At 31.2% G+C, this 19201-nt stretch overlaps 3 protein-coding genes across 4 annotated transcripts; 1 reads left to right on the top strand and 2 right to left on the bottom strand.

Moving 5' to 3' along the window:
* Positions 1-2570: 2570 nt before the first annotated feature.
* Positions 2571-5052, bottom strand: LOC111902220 (RHOMBOID-like protein 2). 2 transcript variants are annotated; one of them, XM_023898072.3, is made up of 7 exons: positions 4715-5052; positions 4447-4610; positions 4208-4371; positions 3882-4132; positions 3665-3782; positions 3416-3579; positions 2571-2946 (listed from the first exon to the last, which is right to left on the bottom strand). In XM_023898072.3, exons 1-6 carry the CDS (start codon positions 5050-5052, stop codon positions 3454-3456), a joined length of 1161 nt encoding a protein of 386 aa, XP_023753840.1. In that variant the 3' UTR covers positions 2571-2946; positions 3416-3453. The 2 variants fall into 2 exon arrangements, with proteins under 2 accessions (XP_023753840.1, XP_042753884.1); XM_042897950.2 differs by lacking the exon at positions 3416-3579.
* Positions 5053-5402: 350 nt separating this feature from the next.
* On the top strand, positions 5403-7494 carry LOC111902217 (pentatricopeptide repeat-containing protein At1g08070, chloroplastic). The gene has a single exon (XM_023898070.3). It carries the CDS (start codon positions 5403-5405, stop codon positions 7455-7457), a length of 2055 nt encoding a protein of 684 aa, XP_023753838.1. The 3' UTR covers positions 7458-7494.
* Positions 7495-7542: 48 nt separating this feature from the next.
* LOC111902218 (uncharacterized) lies at positions 7543-9201 on the bottom strand. Its single transcript, XM_023898071.3, has 5 exons — positions 9039-9201; positions 8681-8840; positions 8029-8132; positions 7804-7933; positions 7543-7722 (listed from the first exon to the last, which is right to left on the bottom strand). Exons 2-5 carry the CDS (start codon positions 8792-8794, stop codon positions 7684-7686), a joined length of 387 nt encoding a protein of 128 aa, XP_023753839.1. The 5' UTR covers positions 8795-8840; positions 9039-9201; the 3' UTR covers positions 7543-7683.
* Positions 9202-19201: the final 10000 nt, after the last annotated feature.

A 19201-nucleotide genomic window follows, 5' to 3' on the forward strand; every position in this document is an offset into this window, starting at 1 on the left:
AACTTGTATGTTATTGGTTTTACAAAACTTCTAGTATATTTGATTTGCCATAGGCCAAAAGGCTTTTAGCATAACAGTATTAGATGTTGTCGTTTTTTCGTAGAGTCGAAAGTTCAAATAATGTTTAAGATATCGGTGAAATCAGAAGTAAATTAGATTTACCTATCGAAGAAAAAAATATATAGTTTACATAGACAAAGTAAAACAGGGCCACACTCTCATTAGATGTATTATAAAATAAAGTATTTATATCTGACATATCTTCAATATGTTTCATTATATTGACATAAGATTTATTTTATCGTTATTATTGTGTAAACCGTAAATTATGTTTCATTATCTGATATGAAAATACATAAAATAAATGATAAATTGCATCCGCCGTTAAAATACGTACCTCTTTTTGTGATAGGTTTGACTTCAGCACAAATAAATTTTTAGATAATGCAATAGAAAAGTGTGGCAAATATTCACAATAGTGGCTAAAAAGGAATTAATAAAGCCTACAGGCCTTTACTGTAACTTTATAAAGTCCAAGGACTTGTTGTCGTTAAAAATAGTACTATATCTGTCTCAAATTTATAGTCCACTTTTTATTTTTGAAGTTTTTTTTTTTTTTTTTTTTTATCTTTAATTTTGACCTTAAATATTTTTTATTTTGATAGATAATACTTGTTATAAAATATATGAATGAATTGTATTTTAATTGTTTTTTCATCGTTATAAGTTTTATTAAGTAATATATAACACAAATAAAAATATTTAAGGTCAAAGTTAAAAAAAAGACTTCAAAAATCAAAAGTGAAATATCAATTTCGGACGGAAGGAGTATTATAAAACACTTCCCTCCACTTCCCCTCTAATTAAATAAATATATTCCCTCCGTCAAAGGCTTACGAATGACCATTCGGAATGCCCTTAACGGAGTGCCTTAGTTGCTAATGTGGCAGCCCACCATGACTGTGTGTATCGTGATGGTTGCGGTGTTGTGAAATGTGGTCACTGGTCACCACCACAATGAAGGATGACCAATCATGTTTCTTCTATTCTACCCATTTTTTTATTATTATTATTTTTTTTTATAAAATATCAAAACGTCTTTTACAAACATTTAACAACAAACTTCTAACAGTGTTAGAGGGTGGGAAGATTGGTGCAAGAGCACCTTAAGAACTAGTGGTGCAAGAAAAAGAACTTGGATTCAACTTGTCCGATTTAGCATACCTAAGGATGCATTTTAGTCTAGTTATTATTATTAAGAAAAAACACAAGGTAATAGCTAAGACTTGATTATGAACTCTAATTAGGGTTATGGACGAACATGTAATTAATAAAGGACCTTAAGCATAGACTGTGCATAAATCAAGGGGTTGTACTTTCATAAAAATTGCAATGCAATCAAACCCTGTCCTAATGAGCTTTGTCCCTGGTCAAATCACTACTAGAAAATTGTATGGTTACCGACTATTGACCTATTGTGTCGGTATTTAGTAGGAAACATGGTTTAGCGATAAAGTTTTGACGAAACTGGTTTGTGGGAAACAAGGTATCGACAACAATCCGAAGAAATTTCTAACAAAATATTTCGTAGGAAATTCCCACGAGGCTTCCTGACACAATATTTCTGACAAAATTCCCATAGAGTTCATTTCCGAAGGATTAATTTTTCGAAAGAGTTTATTTTAATGCATTATTCTGTTGGTATTGTGTTGGTAATAATGCAATTTTTTTTAAAAAAAAAATCTATAAAATACAAAGATTCCAAATAAGTTTTTTATAAACTATATAATAATTAAAAATCAAATACAAATTCATCCAATATGCACTTTCAACCACAATGATACATATATAAAAACAATTCAATACAATTTTATCCCAAATGGTGGCTACTAAGGAATACTTCAACAAAGTGATAACTCCTATCCAAATATCAAATACATTACCAAAATGATAGCTACCATCCAATACTTCACCAAAACAATTAGGTATTTATACCTCACTAGCATGTTTAACAAAAAATTTACAAAAAAACTAAAATGGATTTTCAGGAGGGTTACCAAATTGTCTCATTAGTTGAGTTAGGTGCTTTTGTTTTTCTATAAAAACCTCTTCAAACCACTTATTGCTGCGCGGTGCAGCACACGCGCAACACTTTACCTCTCGCAGCAGTTTGTTTTTTGGAAGACTTCAGACTACGAAACCTCTACGCATGTGCTGCGTGGTGCAGCATTTGACTTGTCTCTTCTAACCTCTTCAACTTTCATTTTTTTAAATGTTTTTTTAAGAATTTTTGTATAACTTTTTTTTAAACTTTGATTTTCTTAAATTTTTATTTACGGATGTGATAAAATTTATTTTTATAATTTCCATAATTTTTTTTAACTTGATTTTTTTAATTTTTTTTACCGTTTTATTAATAATATTTTTAATTTCAGTTGCATCTTTTTAACGTGTGTAATTTTTTACGAACTTTGTAGACATCGTTTGCAATACTTTCTTAATTTTTTATTATTTTCTTTTTTTTATTTTTTTTAAAATTAGTTTTTTTTTTCTAGAATAAAACTATTAGCTTCTTTTACATTTTTTTAAGTTTTTTTTTTTAAAAAAAAGGTTTTATATTTTTGTTTTTTTACATGTTATTTTTATTATTATTTCAATGTTTTAAAACTAGAATTATTAAATTTCGATGTTGATAACTATTTTCAATTTATAAAATTAGTTTATTTAAATTTCAGTTTACTGCAGCAGTCTACAGATGTTAAAAAACAAACATGCTTCTTATTATAGGCTGCAGCCGTTTGTTCCACCTCTTCTGCTACAAAAGATTGCAAAGGTGGTCCGCAGACTTCATGAATTTTCGCTTCGAAAAAACAAAGAGCACCTTAGTTGTTGTTCCTTTTTTTTTCTTGTTTTTGTTGCATCAAAATTCTTTCCCACGCCTTTAACCTTAAAACAAACATATATAATTAGCACACAAAAAATATATATCAACATTTTTTATCCATTATAGCAACATACAAAGTATTCCATAATAACAATATACTTTACTTTTCTATGTCATTCACTTATTTTTTTAAGTAACAACAACACACTTTATTTTAATCCAATTATAACAACAAATTATTAATATAGGTACTGTTTTTATTCATAGTAGCAACATACTTCATTTTTCATTCATAATAGCAAATATAATACTTCGTGTAAGTTTCTTGGCTTATTTTTGTCGGGATTTTTACCGACAAATTAAAATATGTTCCTCGGAATTTTTTAGTGCTAAAACAAATTTTCTAGTACTGAATCCACCATGTCGCTGTTATTCTTGATCACATCACAAACTGATGGTTGTAATATATATCAAGAGTACGAGTTGTATTAATTGTTATATGTACCTATAAACTAAGAGAGAAGACCGAACCTTTTTCTTCCTAACAGTCCTATATGTAAGTGTATATTTTAGATGCACAGCTTTGAACAAAGTTCTTGAACCGAGATAACACCATAACCTGCCGGAAGTGTATACGACCTCGACTTTCCATTGTCTAGGCATGTCAAATTTAGTTGGTTGCCTAATTGTATTGACTAAAAAACCATAAAAATATCAAAAGAAATTGGTCTCAATTAGTCGAATCACAAATAATCGTACTAAACCTAAGAAAAATCTTACATTGCATAGTGGATCACAGCTCCATAGAGGCGTAGGCACACAACTTAGATAATGACACCAAGAACAATAATCGTTTCCATTTACTTTCCGAAAAAGGAACACAAATCCCATTGTAAACCTGCACATGCACGAATCAAATTAACTCAATACCCTGTGCATATATAACGCAATGAAACGACTCAAAATGGAAAGTATTTGAGATTTGAACAACACTTACAACACAGATAAAGCTATTACGGAAAGAACAAGGAATATGTGTTGACATGACTTGTATTTCGATTTTGTGTAGTAACCATGAGGAGCGATAGTTTGGTTTATCCGATTGGAATGTGGATGAACCAAAAGGATAAAACCGAGGAAGAATCCTGTGATGAATCCTCCTAAATGTGAAAAATTGTCTACGTGTGGGAGGATTCCAACCATTAGGCCAATAAGGATCATGAGAATGAGCATTGTCGATGTTGCCAACTGCATGGAATATACGTTATTAGCACTAGTCGTCTGTATCGATACATAAATGAAAATGAATACGTATATACGTACTTTGTTGGCATAAATAGTCCAATTCATAAGTAGTTCAGAAAGCATTGCTCCAAGTAAACCGAATAGTGCTCCAGATGCACCAACGGAAATGTTTTTTCGGAGAAACAAAGATGACAACAAGCTACCACCGAGTCCGGATAGTGTATAAAGTAACCCAATTCTTGCTATGGGAAAACAGTTCGAGGAGTACTATGAAAACATGAAGAAATGGAAACGTCAAAAGGTAAAAAGTCACGCACCAAAACCAAAATCCTGTTCGAGGCGAATTCCAACCGCAAGGAGATTTAACATATTGGTGAAAATATGGAGGACGCCGGCGTGCAACCACATGGAAGTGACAATACGCCATTGTTGTCCTTCTTGGATCACTTTATTTGCATCCAATGCTCCCATTTTTAGTAGCCTAAAATCAAACTCCGACGATAAAGTTATTTAGTTTGATAGATACTCCATTAAGCATTAATTGAAGTTAATTACTGTATTGAATGTATATATATTGGAACGTACGTTGCGGAGGAAGGGCCAAGAAGGGGGTTTTCTTGGACATTTTCGAAGGCGAAACGTTGAAGCATTTGTACACCGACACAACTCCGGGAATGGAGGGGGCAGTTGTTGATATACATGGAGAGAATGAATAGGGCTACGTTGACGATGAAGATGAAGGGCACTAACCAGGGAAACCATTCCTCGGAAAAATGATAATATAAGGGAGGCGGAGGAATATGGTGGTGGATTAGAGGTGGTGGCTGTGTGTATAAAGGCGGATAGCCGACTGGTGGAGGGATGCTATGCACCTTGATCTCGATCTCCGCAGGTGAATTCTTCGCAGATGAATGGACGTCCATGGCAGTCGCTGGATTCTATGATCGGGGTGGTGGTGGTTTAATTTTTGTTTAGATGCTGTTGGTAATTAAGTAATTTTGATAAGGTTAAGGATTTGATATGTGAGAAATTCCGGTGGGTGGATATGTCGAGGAGGATGAAAGATGATCGGAGTGTTAAGTTGGAGGCCCATGGTATGTTACTATTTTCAAGCTTGTATGCTCATAAGCAAAATTAAATATTTACATAAGGGTAGTATACATATACATATGTTAATTAAAAGAGTAAATGACATATTTGTCCCAATTGATTTTCAAAAAGTTCGTCATTTTGTATTTAAAATATCAATTGTTAAATAGTTAAGAATCAATGGATGGATTTTCTCGGAGAGATGACGGAAGTGATGGAAACCCGACAGAAGCAGCTTGCTTTGTCTCTCTTAAAGACTCCTCACTCAATCAAATGTGCCAAGCATCTCAGGTCAATCCACGTCGTCCTTCTCCGAACTGGTCTCCACCACAGCAGTTTCGCCGTCGGGAACTTTGTTAGTTGCTGTGCAAATTTGGGTCTCATGTACTATGCCACCCAACTGTTCGATAAAATGCCAGAACCAAACTCATTCGTCTGGAACACCCTGATCAGAGGATTCCAGCAGAACCATGAACCCAAAAAAGCGATGGATCTTTTCGATCGCATGCGGATTGAACCTGATGGTCCGGATCGTTTTACTTACCCGTTTGTGGTACGATCTTGTACCGAGTTGATGGAGCATCTTAGAGGGGTATGCATCCATGGATTACTGTTCAAGGTCGGGCTTGAGCTGGATACTTTCATTGGTACAAGTTTGATTGAGTTCTATGGTAGTTTCGGTGATACAAAGGCAGCTCGTCGTGTTTTTGATGAATTGCCAACAAAAGATAAGGTTGCCTGGACTATTATGTTGTCTTCGTGCGTAAATAAAGACACTGACCTAAAGGAGACCCGTAAGCTGTTCGATCAAATGCCTGGTAAGGATCTTGTAGTTTGGAACATCATGATCTTTCAGTACATCAAAGCCGGTGATATCCAAAACGCGAAAGTGCTTTTCAATCTAGCTCCTGTTAAGGATCTGTTAATGTACAACACGCTTCTAGGTGGCTATGCCAGATATTGTGAAGTCAACATCATGCTTGACTTTTTCCATAAGATGCCCACGAAAGATTTGGTATCATGGAACTCAGTAATCAGTGGGCTAGTCCGTGACAAGAGAATCAACGAAGCCATAACCCATTTCCACCAAATGCAAAGCGAAAACATACATCCAAATGAAATAACATTGGTAACCCTTCTCTCTGCTTGTGCTCAAGTTGGAGCTTTAGATACAGGTAGATGGTTACATTCATATATAAATAGAAACAACAGCAGTTCAAACCTTGTAGTTTCTACATCTTTAGTGGATATGTATTCAAAATGTGGAGATTTGGACAGCGCACGACAAGTGTTCGATAAAATGCCAAACCGAGATGTTGTTGCATGGAACGCCATGATCATGGGCTTCTCCATGAACGGGCGAAGCAAAACAACATTACAGTTATTCACCCGTATGAAAAGGGAACAAGTCAAGCCAAACGAAATCACAATTCTTGGTGTTCTCTGTGCGTGCGTGCATGCAGGATTGGTGAAAGAAGGTCAAAAGTTGTTTGATAGTATGGATCAAGAACACGGGTTGGAGCCTAGAGTAGAGCATTACGGGTGTATGGTTGATCTTCTTGGGAGATCCGGTTTACTAAACGAAGCGTATAGTTTGATCCAAAGTATGCGAGTCGAGCCACATGTTGGGGTGTGGGGTGCACTTCTTGGTGCTTGTAAGCTTCATAAGAATGTTGAGTTAGCCGAAACGGCTATGAGTCATTTGAATGAGCTTGAACATGAAGATGGAGGGTATCTTACAATCATGTCTAACATATACGCGAATGTAGGAAGGTGGGATGATGTGTATAGGGTACGTGAGTTGATGAAAGAAAAGGGAATTGGGAAGCTGAGAGGGTGTAGTTCGATTGAGGTTAATGGGGTGATATATGAGTTTGGGGCTGGGGAGAAGGTTCATGAGAGGGTGGAGGAGATTTATGAGATGATTGATGAGATTAGTGGTGGTTTAGGGGTGGTGGGACATGTTGGGAGGAGGAGTGAGGTGTTTTTTGATGTTGAAGATGAGGAGAAAGATGAGGTTTTGATGTATCATAGTGAGAAAATGGCTGTGGCTTTTGGGCTTATTAGTATGGAAAAAGGGAGTGTTATTAGGGTTGTGAAGAATTTGAGGATTTGTGGGGATTGTCATGATGTGATGAAGGTGATTTCCAAAATGTATGAGAGGGAAATTGTGGTGAGAGATCGGAGTAGGTTTCATCATTTCAAGAATGGTTGTTGTTCATGTGGAGATTATTGGTAGATTTAATAATTAAAAAAATATCCCATTTTTGGAATAACCTTGTTTTATTATTCTTATAACTAGGATCAAACAAAGGACATAAGAATGAAATCAAGAAGCTCATATTCAGAGCAAATTAATTACTTCAAAATCCAAATCCAACTACTAAAAAATATTGCACAATCAAGGAAATAAAAAATTTGATCTTCAAGTTCAATAATGGGAATACAAAAACAAGAGATTACAGTTAGAAGTGTGCCAAGCTGTATACCAGAGTCCACGCCAGCTGAAATTAAGAGTTTATAAAAATTAAGATATCACCAAAATATTAATAAAATATATCATAAAATGGGATGAATAAAATCACCAGAAAGAGAGTAATTGAAGCAAAAAGTCCCTCTTGTAGAAGAGGTCCATGTCCACCAAATTCTTCTTCATCAAGCTTAAGTATGACTCCATAATACCCGTATATGATACCAGAAGAAATCAACAGAAATCTGTAATCAATCCAAAACCAGTGGATTTTTTTTTTTTTTTTTTTAAATATGTTTGTGTTGATTTATAATATTTGTAGAGAGATGCAATAACTTACGCAAGAATCCAGATACCCCCTACCAAAGGAATGGCACCCCATAGCAACCCGCATACAACAGCTACAATTTGCCGAATCCAGTGAAGTACATCTCCTAATTGGTCCTGAAGTATAAGGACAAAATGGTCATTAACTCAAAATTAATCATCTTCAACTTCAACTAGCAGTTGCAAATACCATTCAGTCTAAACGTATACCAAAGTAAAGATATATGGCATTCAATTCAGTCACATCAGTTCTCACTTAGGACATTCATTAAGACATACCAAAAGGATTTATTAACCAAGTATTGGATCCATTATTGATTTCTCCCAAACAAAATTAAAAATTTAAAACCAACAGCAATCACTCAATTGGATAACTTTCTAAAAGAATTATGAATCGATTCACTTTTCACCCAACAAAACTCTGGTAATCGATGGTGAAATACACAAGGGATTCATTCTAGACTAGACTGCTCAATTGAACATGTGTCGGTTTTACTTTAACTTTGAGATGTTCCGGTGATGGATTTTTCAATTTCATCACGGTATACATGCAATTCCATTCTACAATGCAACATATATAAAAAATTTTGTGATATGATAATAGATACCAATAGGAAACATGAAAGAATGTATTGAATTAATAAAAAGAAGAAACAGAAACAGACCTTGTCCCAAGACGCTTCCGGATCAAGCAATTTCGCAAACTTAAATGGAGAAAAGTGGCCGTTCTGATGTTGTTTATGTTGAAGGCTTGCTTTTGCAGACTTCTTGTCTTTCATACTTGTTCGATTGAGATTAACACAAAGACAAGAAATAGTAATCCAACTGATGAGAGCAGATTAGGGCTCAGTAACAAGGTAATCGGCAGTGTGGTGGACTGGTTGGAGTCTTGGAGATATAGAAATGTGAATGATTTGTTTGGTCAATGATAATCATCCATAAGTGTTGGTGATCAAATTGGAATTGTGATATCTAGGGTTTGTGATCCAAACTGATTAAATTAATGAAGGAAAGGAATCTTACTGGAATTGAATCGATCTGATAGGATAAGATCAGGTCACGTTGGGTTGCCGTGTTTTGAAAAAGTTGATCTTGCAAAATTGCAAATCCGCAACTAACCTTCGGGTGTTTGGCTGGTTTTCGTCTTCGAGGTGATTATTGACTGATCGCCAGTCCAAATAAATGTTTAATTAAAGTTGTGATCGAGAATAACTGAATATCACTCAAATGTTTTATCAAAGAGGGGTGTTTTAGAATTATTTAAAAATAATTTATTGATTTATTGGTTTTTCAAAAAGTTAAAAAAAAATGTTTGAATGAAAATGATTTTTAAAACAACTTCTTATTAACCTTTAAAAAAAATAGATTTTAATAAGTAACTTTTCAAAAAAATTTATAACATTAAAACATGTATAAATTAAGACAAATATTTTTAAAAAAATAACTTACTGATTTTTTTCGATTTTTTTCACTATAAAAGTTAATCCAAACATTTTCAAAAAAACTTTTTTTCTCATTGCTATAAGTCAATAAATCATTTTCTTTAAAAATCATTTTGAAGTTTAAAATTAAAATTCCAATCATCATCTAAAAGAAATCCATAAAAATGTTTGTTTTATAATGCAACTAGGTGTAAAACTCATGTATTATATAGGTTAATTAAAAAAAATTAATATAAAGGTCTAAATATTTAAGAATTTTGGATTTATAAGAAAATAAAAAATAATGAATTATTAAGATTGACTTTTTTATCTTTTAAATTTAAATAAGTAAATAAAATAAACTAATAAGCCTTAATTTGAGAATTTTGAAATAAGAAGGTAAGTCCATTAATGAAAACTCATATTTATTTATTACTACATTTATTGTAATTATTATATTAAAATATTATATGGAATTTATTAAATAGAAAAACTCATAAAATCACGTGTGGAAAAAAGTTAATTCAAAATAGCAACAAAATGACATTTGACAAATTGAATGAGAGTGTGCCATATGGCAAAAAAAATACTTTCATTTATTAGACTAGATTCAAAATTCTTTTAATTTGCAAATGTCATTTTCTTTGACAAGGTTCGGTTTTGATATCTAAGTTTAGACAAATTAGTTTTAATTTGTTAAGTTTCCTAAAATGACCAGAAATATAGTTAAAGTAATAATTGTTTTTGGTTTTATTATTTGTAAACTTAAAATTATTAAAACCTACCTAATAACCCTAGCCCCCATCGTATTGGTTTCTAGTTTTAGAAGTGTAAGTAAGCATTTTAGAATGGGAGCTGATAATTCTACGGATATTTTTGATACATCCACTGATTTTTCAAAGAAAATGACAATTATGTCCCTGGATCTATTTAGATTTTAATTGATTATTCACAAGCATATTTTTAGTAAAACCATTATACCAAAAGAGAAACGTGGTTTCCAGGAATACACTCCACAAGAATCCCGTCCTCCGTTGTCGTCACTTTCACCTTAATTTGCTCTTAAAGGGAAAATCACCCTGCAAAAACCAGAAGGAATTCATTTTGGAAGTGAAGAAGGAAACAAATTCTTCAGCGACATTCCCACAATTATCCCATAGCACCACTCACGAACGGATTAAATCGGCTTTTGATGGGTATGCCAAAGCCAAATAAGTTACGCCAACCAAAAATTCAGGTCTAAGTTGGCTTTAGGTTTAGAACTAAATCAGCAACGTTTTCATTCTGGTGATGCGAACTCCGAGTGACTCTGTTTTTACTGTTTTTTTTTTACTGTTGAGTCGACTCAGACGATCCTAGAGCGTGCTTGCCAAATGGGTATGTTGAGAGGAGGAACTCTACATTGGCGAGCATTAAACACGGTGTTCCGATGATTGGGTAGCCGCTATATACGAAGCAGATGATGAATGTGACGGTATCAAGCAATGAGATAGGGGTGGCAGTGAAGTTGCCGGTGGCGGAGAAAGAAGGAGAGACAGTGGTGGTGATGGTGGAGATATTGAGAAAGAAGATATAGCAGGTGGTGAGCGTGGTTATGGAAGATGAGGAGGAGGGCAAAAGAATTGAATAGTTGGATGTTTAAAGAATCTGAATGAGGTTTAACGATTAATTAATTATAAAGGGGGCACAATTGCCATTTTGCTTTAAAATCCGTGGAAGTATCGATTACAATCCTTGGAATTATCACCTCCTTTTTAGAATGAAGTGACTTACATTATCATAAAATATTAAAGTATATTTTATATTTGAATAATATAATAGAGTTTTTAAATTGATAGTAGAATTTGATAAAAAAAAAATCAGTCTAAATTAATATTGTATTGATCTTTGTAATAGTTAATCTCAAATGATCATAAAACATAGATTCATAATTTTACATCTCTTAAATTTAAGATATCAAATTTGTAGGTTCTACATTAATTGGTTATTGAATATTATTATTCTTTTCAGATTCTATGCATGCATTATAAACATCTTCACTAATATTGTCACTAAGGGAAAAAAAATTGTGGCTTATGAATCTCTTTTTTTTCTTTCCTTTGAAACAAGAATCAATGATATTTTTTTCTCATATTTAGTTATCTACCCTATAATTATATAAACCAAATTAACAATCATAACTATATTATTAATTACAGATTTACAAAAAATATATGTAACAAAAATAAAACTTACCTAGCAATTAAAGAAGATCGCATCCACTATAGCAATTTATAATTAGTTATTAATAATATTAAAAAAAAAAAAAAAAAAAAAAAAAAAAAAAAAGGGCCATTAAGTATTTGGTACAGTTTTGTCCACGAAAGTAAAGTGGAATATTGGATTCGGTACAGTTTTGTCCACCATAGTAAAGTGGAATAGTGGATACTGGATAAGAGGTGTTGCGCTTAAGTGAGTGTATTATGGGCTTTTGAGTCATTGATCTGTATTATGGTTAAATGAGATATGCGACCAATATTAAGTTGTTATTGTTAGCTTTGTCAATGCTTAGCCTCGTTACCCCTCCCCTCTGTTTTTAATATGATTATATTTGTTCTAATTGTTATAATTGATTTTAGGTTTCATCTTGCTCAAATTTATCATCTTTTGATGGTGTTATTGTTGAGTATACCTAAGGATGTTTCTTTGAGTGGAACAATAGAGTAACTCAACTGGATACAACTTGATCAAATCGAATTTGCATGCTTTTCAAAACCAAGTAATTTCACGATTTCTTCCCTCTAAAATACATCTAGGGGTGTTTGAGATTTACTTTCAAAACAATTTATTGGTTTGTTGAAAAATCAATGAGTAAAAAAAATGGTTGGCAAATTCGAAAGCATTTTTCAAAAAAGCTTTTGCATTACATTCAAAAATGAGATTTTAAAAAACATATACCACTTGACTTTTTGAATAAATTACCACAATGCCCTTCATTTAACCTACTCACCTAACATATCTAATCGTTTTTTGGTTATTTTACATGTATAAATTAAACCAAACACTTTAAAAAAAACAACTTATTGAATTATTTATTTTTGTCACCATAAAAGATAATCCAAACATTTTTTTTTTGTGAGGAGAGCGGCACATCCATTAAAATTTTTATTAAGAAAAAGAACAAATACAATAGCAGGTTGGGGACTCCCCACCTATGGAAATGAAAAGGGCACATGGACCAAAACAACCTAATAACTAAAGACCAACAAAAAAGGGGAAAGTACATGATCTAAACCCCAATACAAGGTGTAACACCCACTTTCCAGAACGGACTGGTTTAGGGCTTCAAGGAGTCAAATGCATGGTTTTTGGACTAACAAGGTGTCACAACGTGACCATAGAGAGGTAAAAACCTGGCAAGTGATTAAATGAAAATGATGATTTAACTGAGCTCACGACGTGAGACACTAGTGCTCACGACGTGAGATGCGCTGCAGCCCAAACCCATGATCTCTTAGGGATTTATTCGTATTTAAACCCCATAAACTTCATTTTAGGGTTCTTTTACAGCCTCCTTCATCCCCAAACATAGAAAAACCCTAACACTAGCCTCCCCTTGTGATTTTTGAGCTTTTGGTGTTGTTTTGGTGGCTTGAAGAAGAAATGATCACCTTTGGAGCATAGATCTAACTTGGAAGCTTCATTTGCATTTGCTAGCAACATCTCTAGAACTTTGTGAGTAACCAAGATTCAAGCTCTGTGCTTTCTTGTTGCCAGATCTAAGGTGTTATGCATGATTATCCATGGTTAAATAAGTTATAGTGTTTGGACTCCATAAAGTTAGCAACTTTATGGTCCTTAGAGTCCCTTGGTGATTATATGTAGTGGATCTGAAGTTTGGATGAAGTTTGAGTTCATGCTTGAGTTTTGACCTCCTTTTTCTTCATGAATGCCTTAATTTGAGCTCAAGTATTGCATTGGACATGCAAGACCTTAAATCATCTATTTTTATGGTTTTTGGGATTCTAGGAAGCCTTCTAGAGAAGATGGATAAGTGGATTAATGGATTAAGGACTTTCTTCATCAAAATTTCATTCAGACAGATCTCACGACATGAGACTATGCCTGTCACGTCGTGAGGATCAAAGAGTCTCGATTATTTTATCTTTTAGTGGCTCACGACGTGAGACTATGCTCGTCACTTCGTGAGGGGCAGTTGACATGTTGATTGTTGACCATGTTCAAAAATTTGATATATATATATATATATATATATATATATATATATATATATATATATATATATATATATATAGAGAGAGAGAGAGAGAGAGTGAGAGAGAGAGAGAGAAAGAGAGAGAGAGACACACACACACACGCACACTACAAAGACAAGAGATAAACACAAAAGTCTACAAAAATAAAAGGGTAAAAGTGATAATTTTATAAAGTTGAAGCTAAAGGAAGTGAAAATAATATTTTTGAAAAGTAATAAAATCAAAAATATGATTTTACAATGAAAAGGGTTGAAAGCAATTGAGGAATTAAAATTAAAATTACTTTATTAATAAGCTTGTATCTTATGCATATCCACATGCACCTTTAGCTAAGTAACTTTGTCTCATAAAGACAAAGTTACATTTTAGAATATATATATATATATATATATATATATATATATATATATATATATATATATATATATATATATATATATATATATATATATATATATATATATATATATAGAGAGAGAGAGAGAGAGAGAGAGAGTTATGTTTATGCGAAACCGTCATATTATGTAAGACATGAAGGACGTAATCTTATCTATTCATTTTGTAGATAAAAAGTAATATTTTTAAAATACAGAATAAATAAAAGATTTCGAAATTTTTTTTAAAATATTATTTTCGTCATTTATTTTATCCAAAAAAAAAAATAAAAATAAATAACCATTTTTTTTCAAAATTTACGTGAAATATTCTTATTAAATATTATACTATAAATATTCAAATTGAATTTTTATAACTAGAATATTAAACTATAAGTAATCAAAAATTTCTAATATAATATTCGAATATTCTAACAAATCTAACAATTCAAATACAATATTAGAATATTTTAACATACCTACCAATTTTAGTAGTTAATTAGAATATTCTAACATTATAAAAATTCGATTTTATTATTTACAGTGTAGTAGTCTATTAGAATATTTCATTTGTATTCAACAAAAAAACGGTGATTTTTTTATTTTTTTATTTATTTTTTATTTTTTGGATAAATTAATTAACAAAAATAATATTTACAATTTTTTTTTGGATTTTTTCTTTTATTTTGCAATATATATATATATATATATATATATATATATATATATATATATATATATATATATATATATATATATATATATATATATTCCAAGATGAGTGGGTAGGATCGCGTCCTCAAATCCTACAAAATTAGCATAGTATCAAATGAATGTGTTTGTGTGTGTGTGTGTGTGTATATATATATATATATATATATATATATATATATATATATATATGTAAAAGTTCAACAAGGAACCATTTTAAACCATAGAACAAAGGACAATTATTTTTTCAAGTTTTAGATCGTATTATTTATTGAAAAAAATTCTAAAAATATAGAAATTCATAACTTTTTATATTCTTTCCATTGATATTAAATTTGATAATTTTTTATCTGTTTAGATTCACATTGTGAATCTGCGCTATAAATCATTAATTTTGTATAAATTCACTGTATGAATTTGCACAATTTCACAGTGTAAATCTACACAGATTTCACAAGGTGAATCTGTATAGATTCACAATGTGAATCCGAACAAATTCACAGTGGATGAACAAATATTGTGTGGACATATGGACCAATCAAAATTTAGAAAAAAATAAATCATTAATTAAACCAATAAGGGTAAATTACTAATGTTACATATAAATTAAAGAAAAAACATCATAAATGATACCTGTGGTTTCCCAAAATTTGAAGTTTAGTCCCCGTGGTTTAAAAACATCATAGATGGTCCATATGCTTTCAAAACTTTTGACGATTGATCCTTATTGCTAACTCCGTTAAGTAAAAGGCATTTTCGTCATTTTACTCCCACAAGGACCATTTATGATGTTTTCTTGTATTTTTTTAAAAAAGAAGAAATTAAATATATAAAAGGTCTCTCCTCTCTCTCTCTCTCTCTCAATTTGACAATAATAATAATGGGTAAGGTTTGGTTCCTAAATTCCTCCGGTTCTTGAATAAATGCTGTAAATCGAAAGATGCAACCGCAACGACCATTCTTTTTCTTCAACCGATTCTAGAAAATCAAAGCATCCAAAACCGCTAGAGTATTTACATTTTGATTTGGACTTGTTAGGCCATAAAATAGCAAAGAATTTGGCTTGAGACGTTATCAGAACCTGGTTCGAAGATGCTTATGTGAAATTGACACCTTTCCAGCCATACAACGAAGTCTTTGGGGGGTTTTTGATGGTGTTGTGATGGAGAAGAAGGTTGGCCGATCTCCTCCATCGATTTCATCAGGAACCACTTACGATTTCTAGGGCTAGTCGAATTCATCAGGTTTGGATCTGCCTTCGATTTCATTATGAACAAGTACTCATTTGATTCTTGGATAAACACATCTTCAAAGATATAGAGTGATTTCAAGAGGAAGGAGGTGAAACAAATGAATATTTTGGTGGTTGAATTCTAGCACTTATAACTCCACTTCCTCCCATCTCAGTTTTCTAGTCACAACCAACACATTCTGGTTCTTCTTCCTCAATATAAACTCAATGGAAATCATTTGTGGGCTTTTTTCTCAGTGGTAACTTAAGAATCAAAATCCTAAATTCGAATCAAACACTGAAATCGTGTTTGTTTTTGTTTTCGTAAATTAATTTGAGATAGTGTGTGGGTGTTCTGATTTCTGGAAATCAATTTGTATGTGGGTGTTTATCTCTCACTGTTCATCAGATAGAAATAGTTATTCCATTAGCTACAATAACAATCAACAAAAACTCTAATTCAAGGTAGCCACATTAGTTCTTCATCAATATCATCAAACAAAATAAGGACATAGCTATATCACCGTTGATACCCAATTCACTCTTCCTTCAGTGAAAGAGGAGATAGAGACGATGAAAAACCCACAAAAAGAAACTTGTTGTTTTCTTCGAACCATTTCTGGTCTTTGTTGGGTTTTCCAGATTTTGATTATTTTTTGTTTTGTATTTTCGGTTCCCAGATCTCCATTTATTTGGAAAGCTGTTATGTGTATGTATGAATGAAAGAGGGGTAAAAATGGTTGAGTCGGGAAAAAGATGTAATGGGGAGAGAGAGAGAGAGACCTTTTATATAATTAATTATATTTAATTTATTCTTTTTAAATATGAAAAATATCATAAATGGTCCCAATGGTAGTGAAATGACGAAAATGCCCTTCAGTTAACGGACAAAACTTAACGGAGTTAGCAATAAGGACCAATCCTCAAAAGTTTTGAAAGCACAAGGACCATCTATGATGTTTTTAAACCACGGGGACTAAACTTCAGATTTGGGGAAACCATAGAGACCATTTATGATGTTTTTTTCTATATTAAATAAATTCCAAATTTAAAACAAGATCATATCCACTCTAATAAATGAATGTTTTTTTTGGCACATGTTACACTCTCATTCAATTTGCCAAATGTCATTTTTTTAGTTATTTTGAATTAATTTCTTTTCCACATATCATTTTATGGTTTTTCTATTTTAATAAATTTCATATAATACTTTAATGTGATAATTACAATAAATGTACTAATAAGTTAATATCAATTTCATTAATGGACTTATATTTTTATTTCTAAATTTCTAAATTTCTAAATTAAAACTTATTAGTTTATTTTGTTTATTTATTTAAATTTAAAAGAAAAATCTACTCTAATAAATTAAGGTTTTTTTTTCCACATGTTACACGGTCGCACATCTCATCGCAACCCGAACGTCACCTTTGAATGCATTCTGCCACTTTGACGGTACAACTTTGTTTTTATTTTAATCTATTTAGGGTTTTTCTTGCATAGAGTCTCAAGGAATTGTAAGTATTCAAAAAAAATCATTCGTCGGTTAAACTTTTTTTCAATTAAAATTTCAAAAGTTCTTTTTTGTTTATTTGTTTATGGATCGGTTCAAAACTAGAAGCCATTTAGCTTTTTTTTTTTTTAATTCCCTTTTTCTTTGCGCGTCCAGAATATGAACCCAAAGTTTTTTTTTGGTTTGTCGTGGAATCAAACTAGAAGCACAACAAACTTCTCGTTATATGAACACAATTGAATAAACAACTATAGTCCTTTTACAAAACAGGTAAGATAAATCATAAATGACTGAAAATATGGTTTGATTGATGATTTTCATAAATAAAAAGAGCAAAATTCATGATTGATTAGGTGGGGAGAATTCGTGATTGAGTATCAAGGTATGACATGAAATGAAATGTATAATTACTTTCGTTTTTGTTACTTGGCAATGATGGCATGACTATGATGGGATTAATACAGATTACACATTTGTGGACAATTATATATATATATATATATATATATATATATATATATATATATATATATATATATATATATATATATATATATATATATATATATTGTTTTAGCCACCAATCCCATTATAGATTTAGTATTTCTGAAATATATGTCGTTTCTTATATTATGCCCCTGTCATGATAATTTTTAATCTTTTTGTATTTCTAAAATATAAAATTATAGATTAGTACATTTTTAATTGATTAAAAATTATAAAATTCAACAATAAGGAAGTTTTATGATTTTAACAAGTTAACATTTCTTCAGAATGGTTGAAAAAATTAACACTTCTTCATATAATTTATTTTCTGATTTGAAGATTACATTCTATTTGAATATATTATATTTTTTTTAACGTCTACCATATTCTATTTGAAAGTTGATTATGTTTTGTTTGTGGGTTTAGGTTTTGAAGATGTTATCGTTGATGTGGGAAAAAAAGAAAACATAAAGAATGAGAGTGTATTCTAGCAGAATGTATTTTGCCAGAATTTGTAAAGCGATTCTTAGCAATAATTTTCTTTCAGAAGGGATTAGTGATTTTGTTAAATTTATGATGTTTTTTTCTTTTTAAGTAATCATTCTTAGTTTTAATCTTTAAGAACATATAACATTCTTAACCATTATTAGTCATATTTTTTAATAATTATTGTTTATAGTCTTGTTCTTTAAGAAATTAAAGTAATCAATGAATCTTAAAGAATAGAATTCGTTTTCATATAAAAAAAATCGTATTTTTTTAGAAAATGTTATTTTTGATATGTTGTATAATTCTTTAAGCATGTTAACTATTAGAAATATCTTGAATGGAATCATATCATGTAAGAATAAAATTGGAAATATCTTAACTACTATATGACTGAAATTCTATCATTTTTACAGAATAAAATCGGTTATTATTAAATTTATGTTAGAATTAAAACTAAATTAATTTTAAAAATTCAGATTTTTAAAAATAAGATAATTAATTATCCTATTAAAATCCAAATATTTCCTTTTTTAAATGTAGTTTAATTGACCAAAATACCATTATATTGAAATTTATTTTATTATATGGTACATGTTATCACATTGTAATATCATAGACTCTCAAATCATGGTCATTCATTTTATACATCCATTGGTTCAGAATTATCCTTACGACTACACACAATAGATGGCATCCACATTATAA

The sequence above is a fragment of the Lactuca sativa genome, chromosome 9, assembly GCF_002870075.4.
Source record: "Lactuca sativa cultivar Salinas chromosome 9, Lsat_Salinas_v11, whole genome shotgun sequence".
Taxonomy (NCBI): Eukaryota; Viridiplantae; Streptophyta; class Magnoliopsida; order Asterales; family Asteraceae; genus Lactuca; species Lactuca sativa.

What these genes read in the sequence shown, in the direction of transcription:
- LOC111902218 (XM_023898071.3), bottom strand. Translation starts at nt 8,794, where the DNA reads ATGAAAGACAAGAAGTCTGCAAAAGCAAGCCTTCAACATAAACAACAT. An exon ending in CGGAAGCGTCTTGGGACAAG is followed by an intron (nt 8,133 to 8,680) that starts GTCTGTTTCTGT and finishes CTTATACTTCAG; the next exon opens with GACCAATTAGGAGATGTACT. An exon ending in CTTCAATTACTCTCTTTCTG is followed by an intron (nt 7,723 to 7,803) that starts GTGATTTTATTC and finishes TCTTAATTTCAG; the next exon opens with CTGGCGTGGACTCTGGTATA.
- LOC111902220 (XM_023898072.3), bottom strand. Translation starts at nt 5,052, where the DNA reads ATGGACGTCCATTCATCTGCGAAGAATTCACCTGCGGAGATCGAGATC. An exon ending in CGAACAGGATTTTGGTTTTG is followed by an intron (nt 4,372 to 4,446) that starts GTGCGTGACTTT and finishes GTTTTCCCATAG; the next exon opens with CAAGAATTGGGTTACTTTAT. An exon ending in GTAATAGCTTTATCTGTGTT is followed by an intron (nt 3,783 to 3,881) that starts GTAAGTGTTGTT and finishes GTGCATGTGCAG; the next exon opens with GTTTACAATGGGATTTGTGT.
- LOC111902217 (XM_023898070.3), top strand. Translation starts at nt 5,403, where the DNA reads ATGGATTTTCTCGGAGAGATGACGGAAGTGATGGAAACCCGACAGAAG.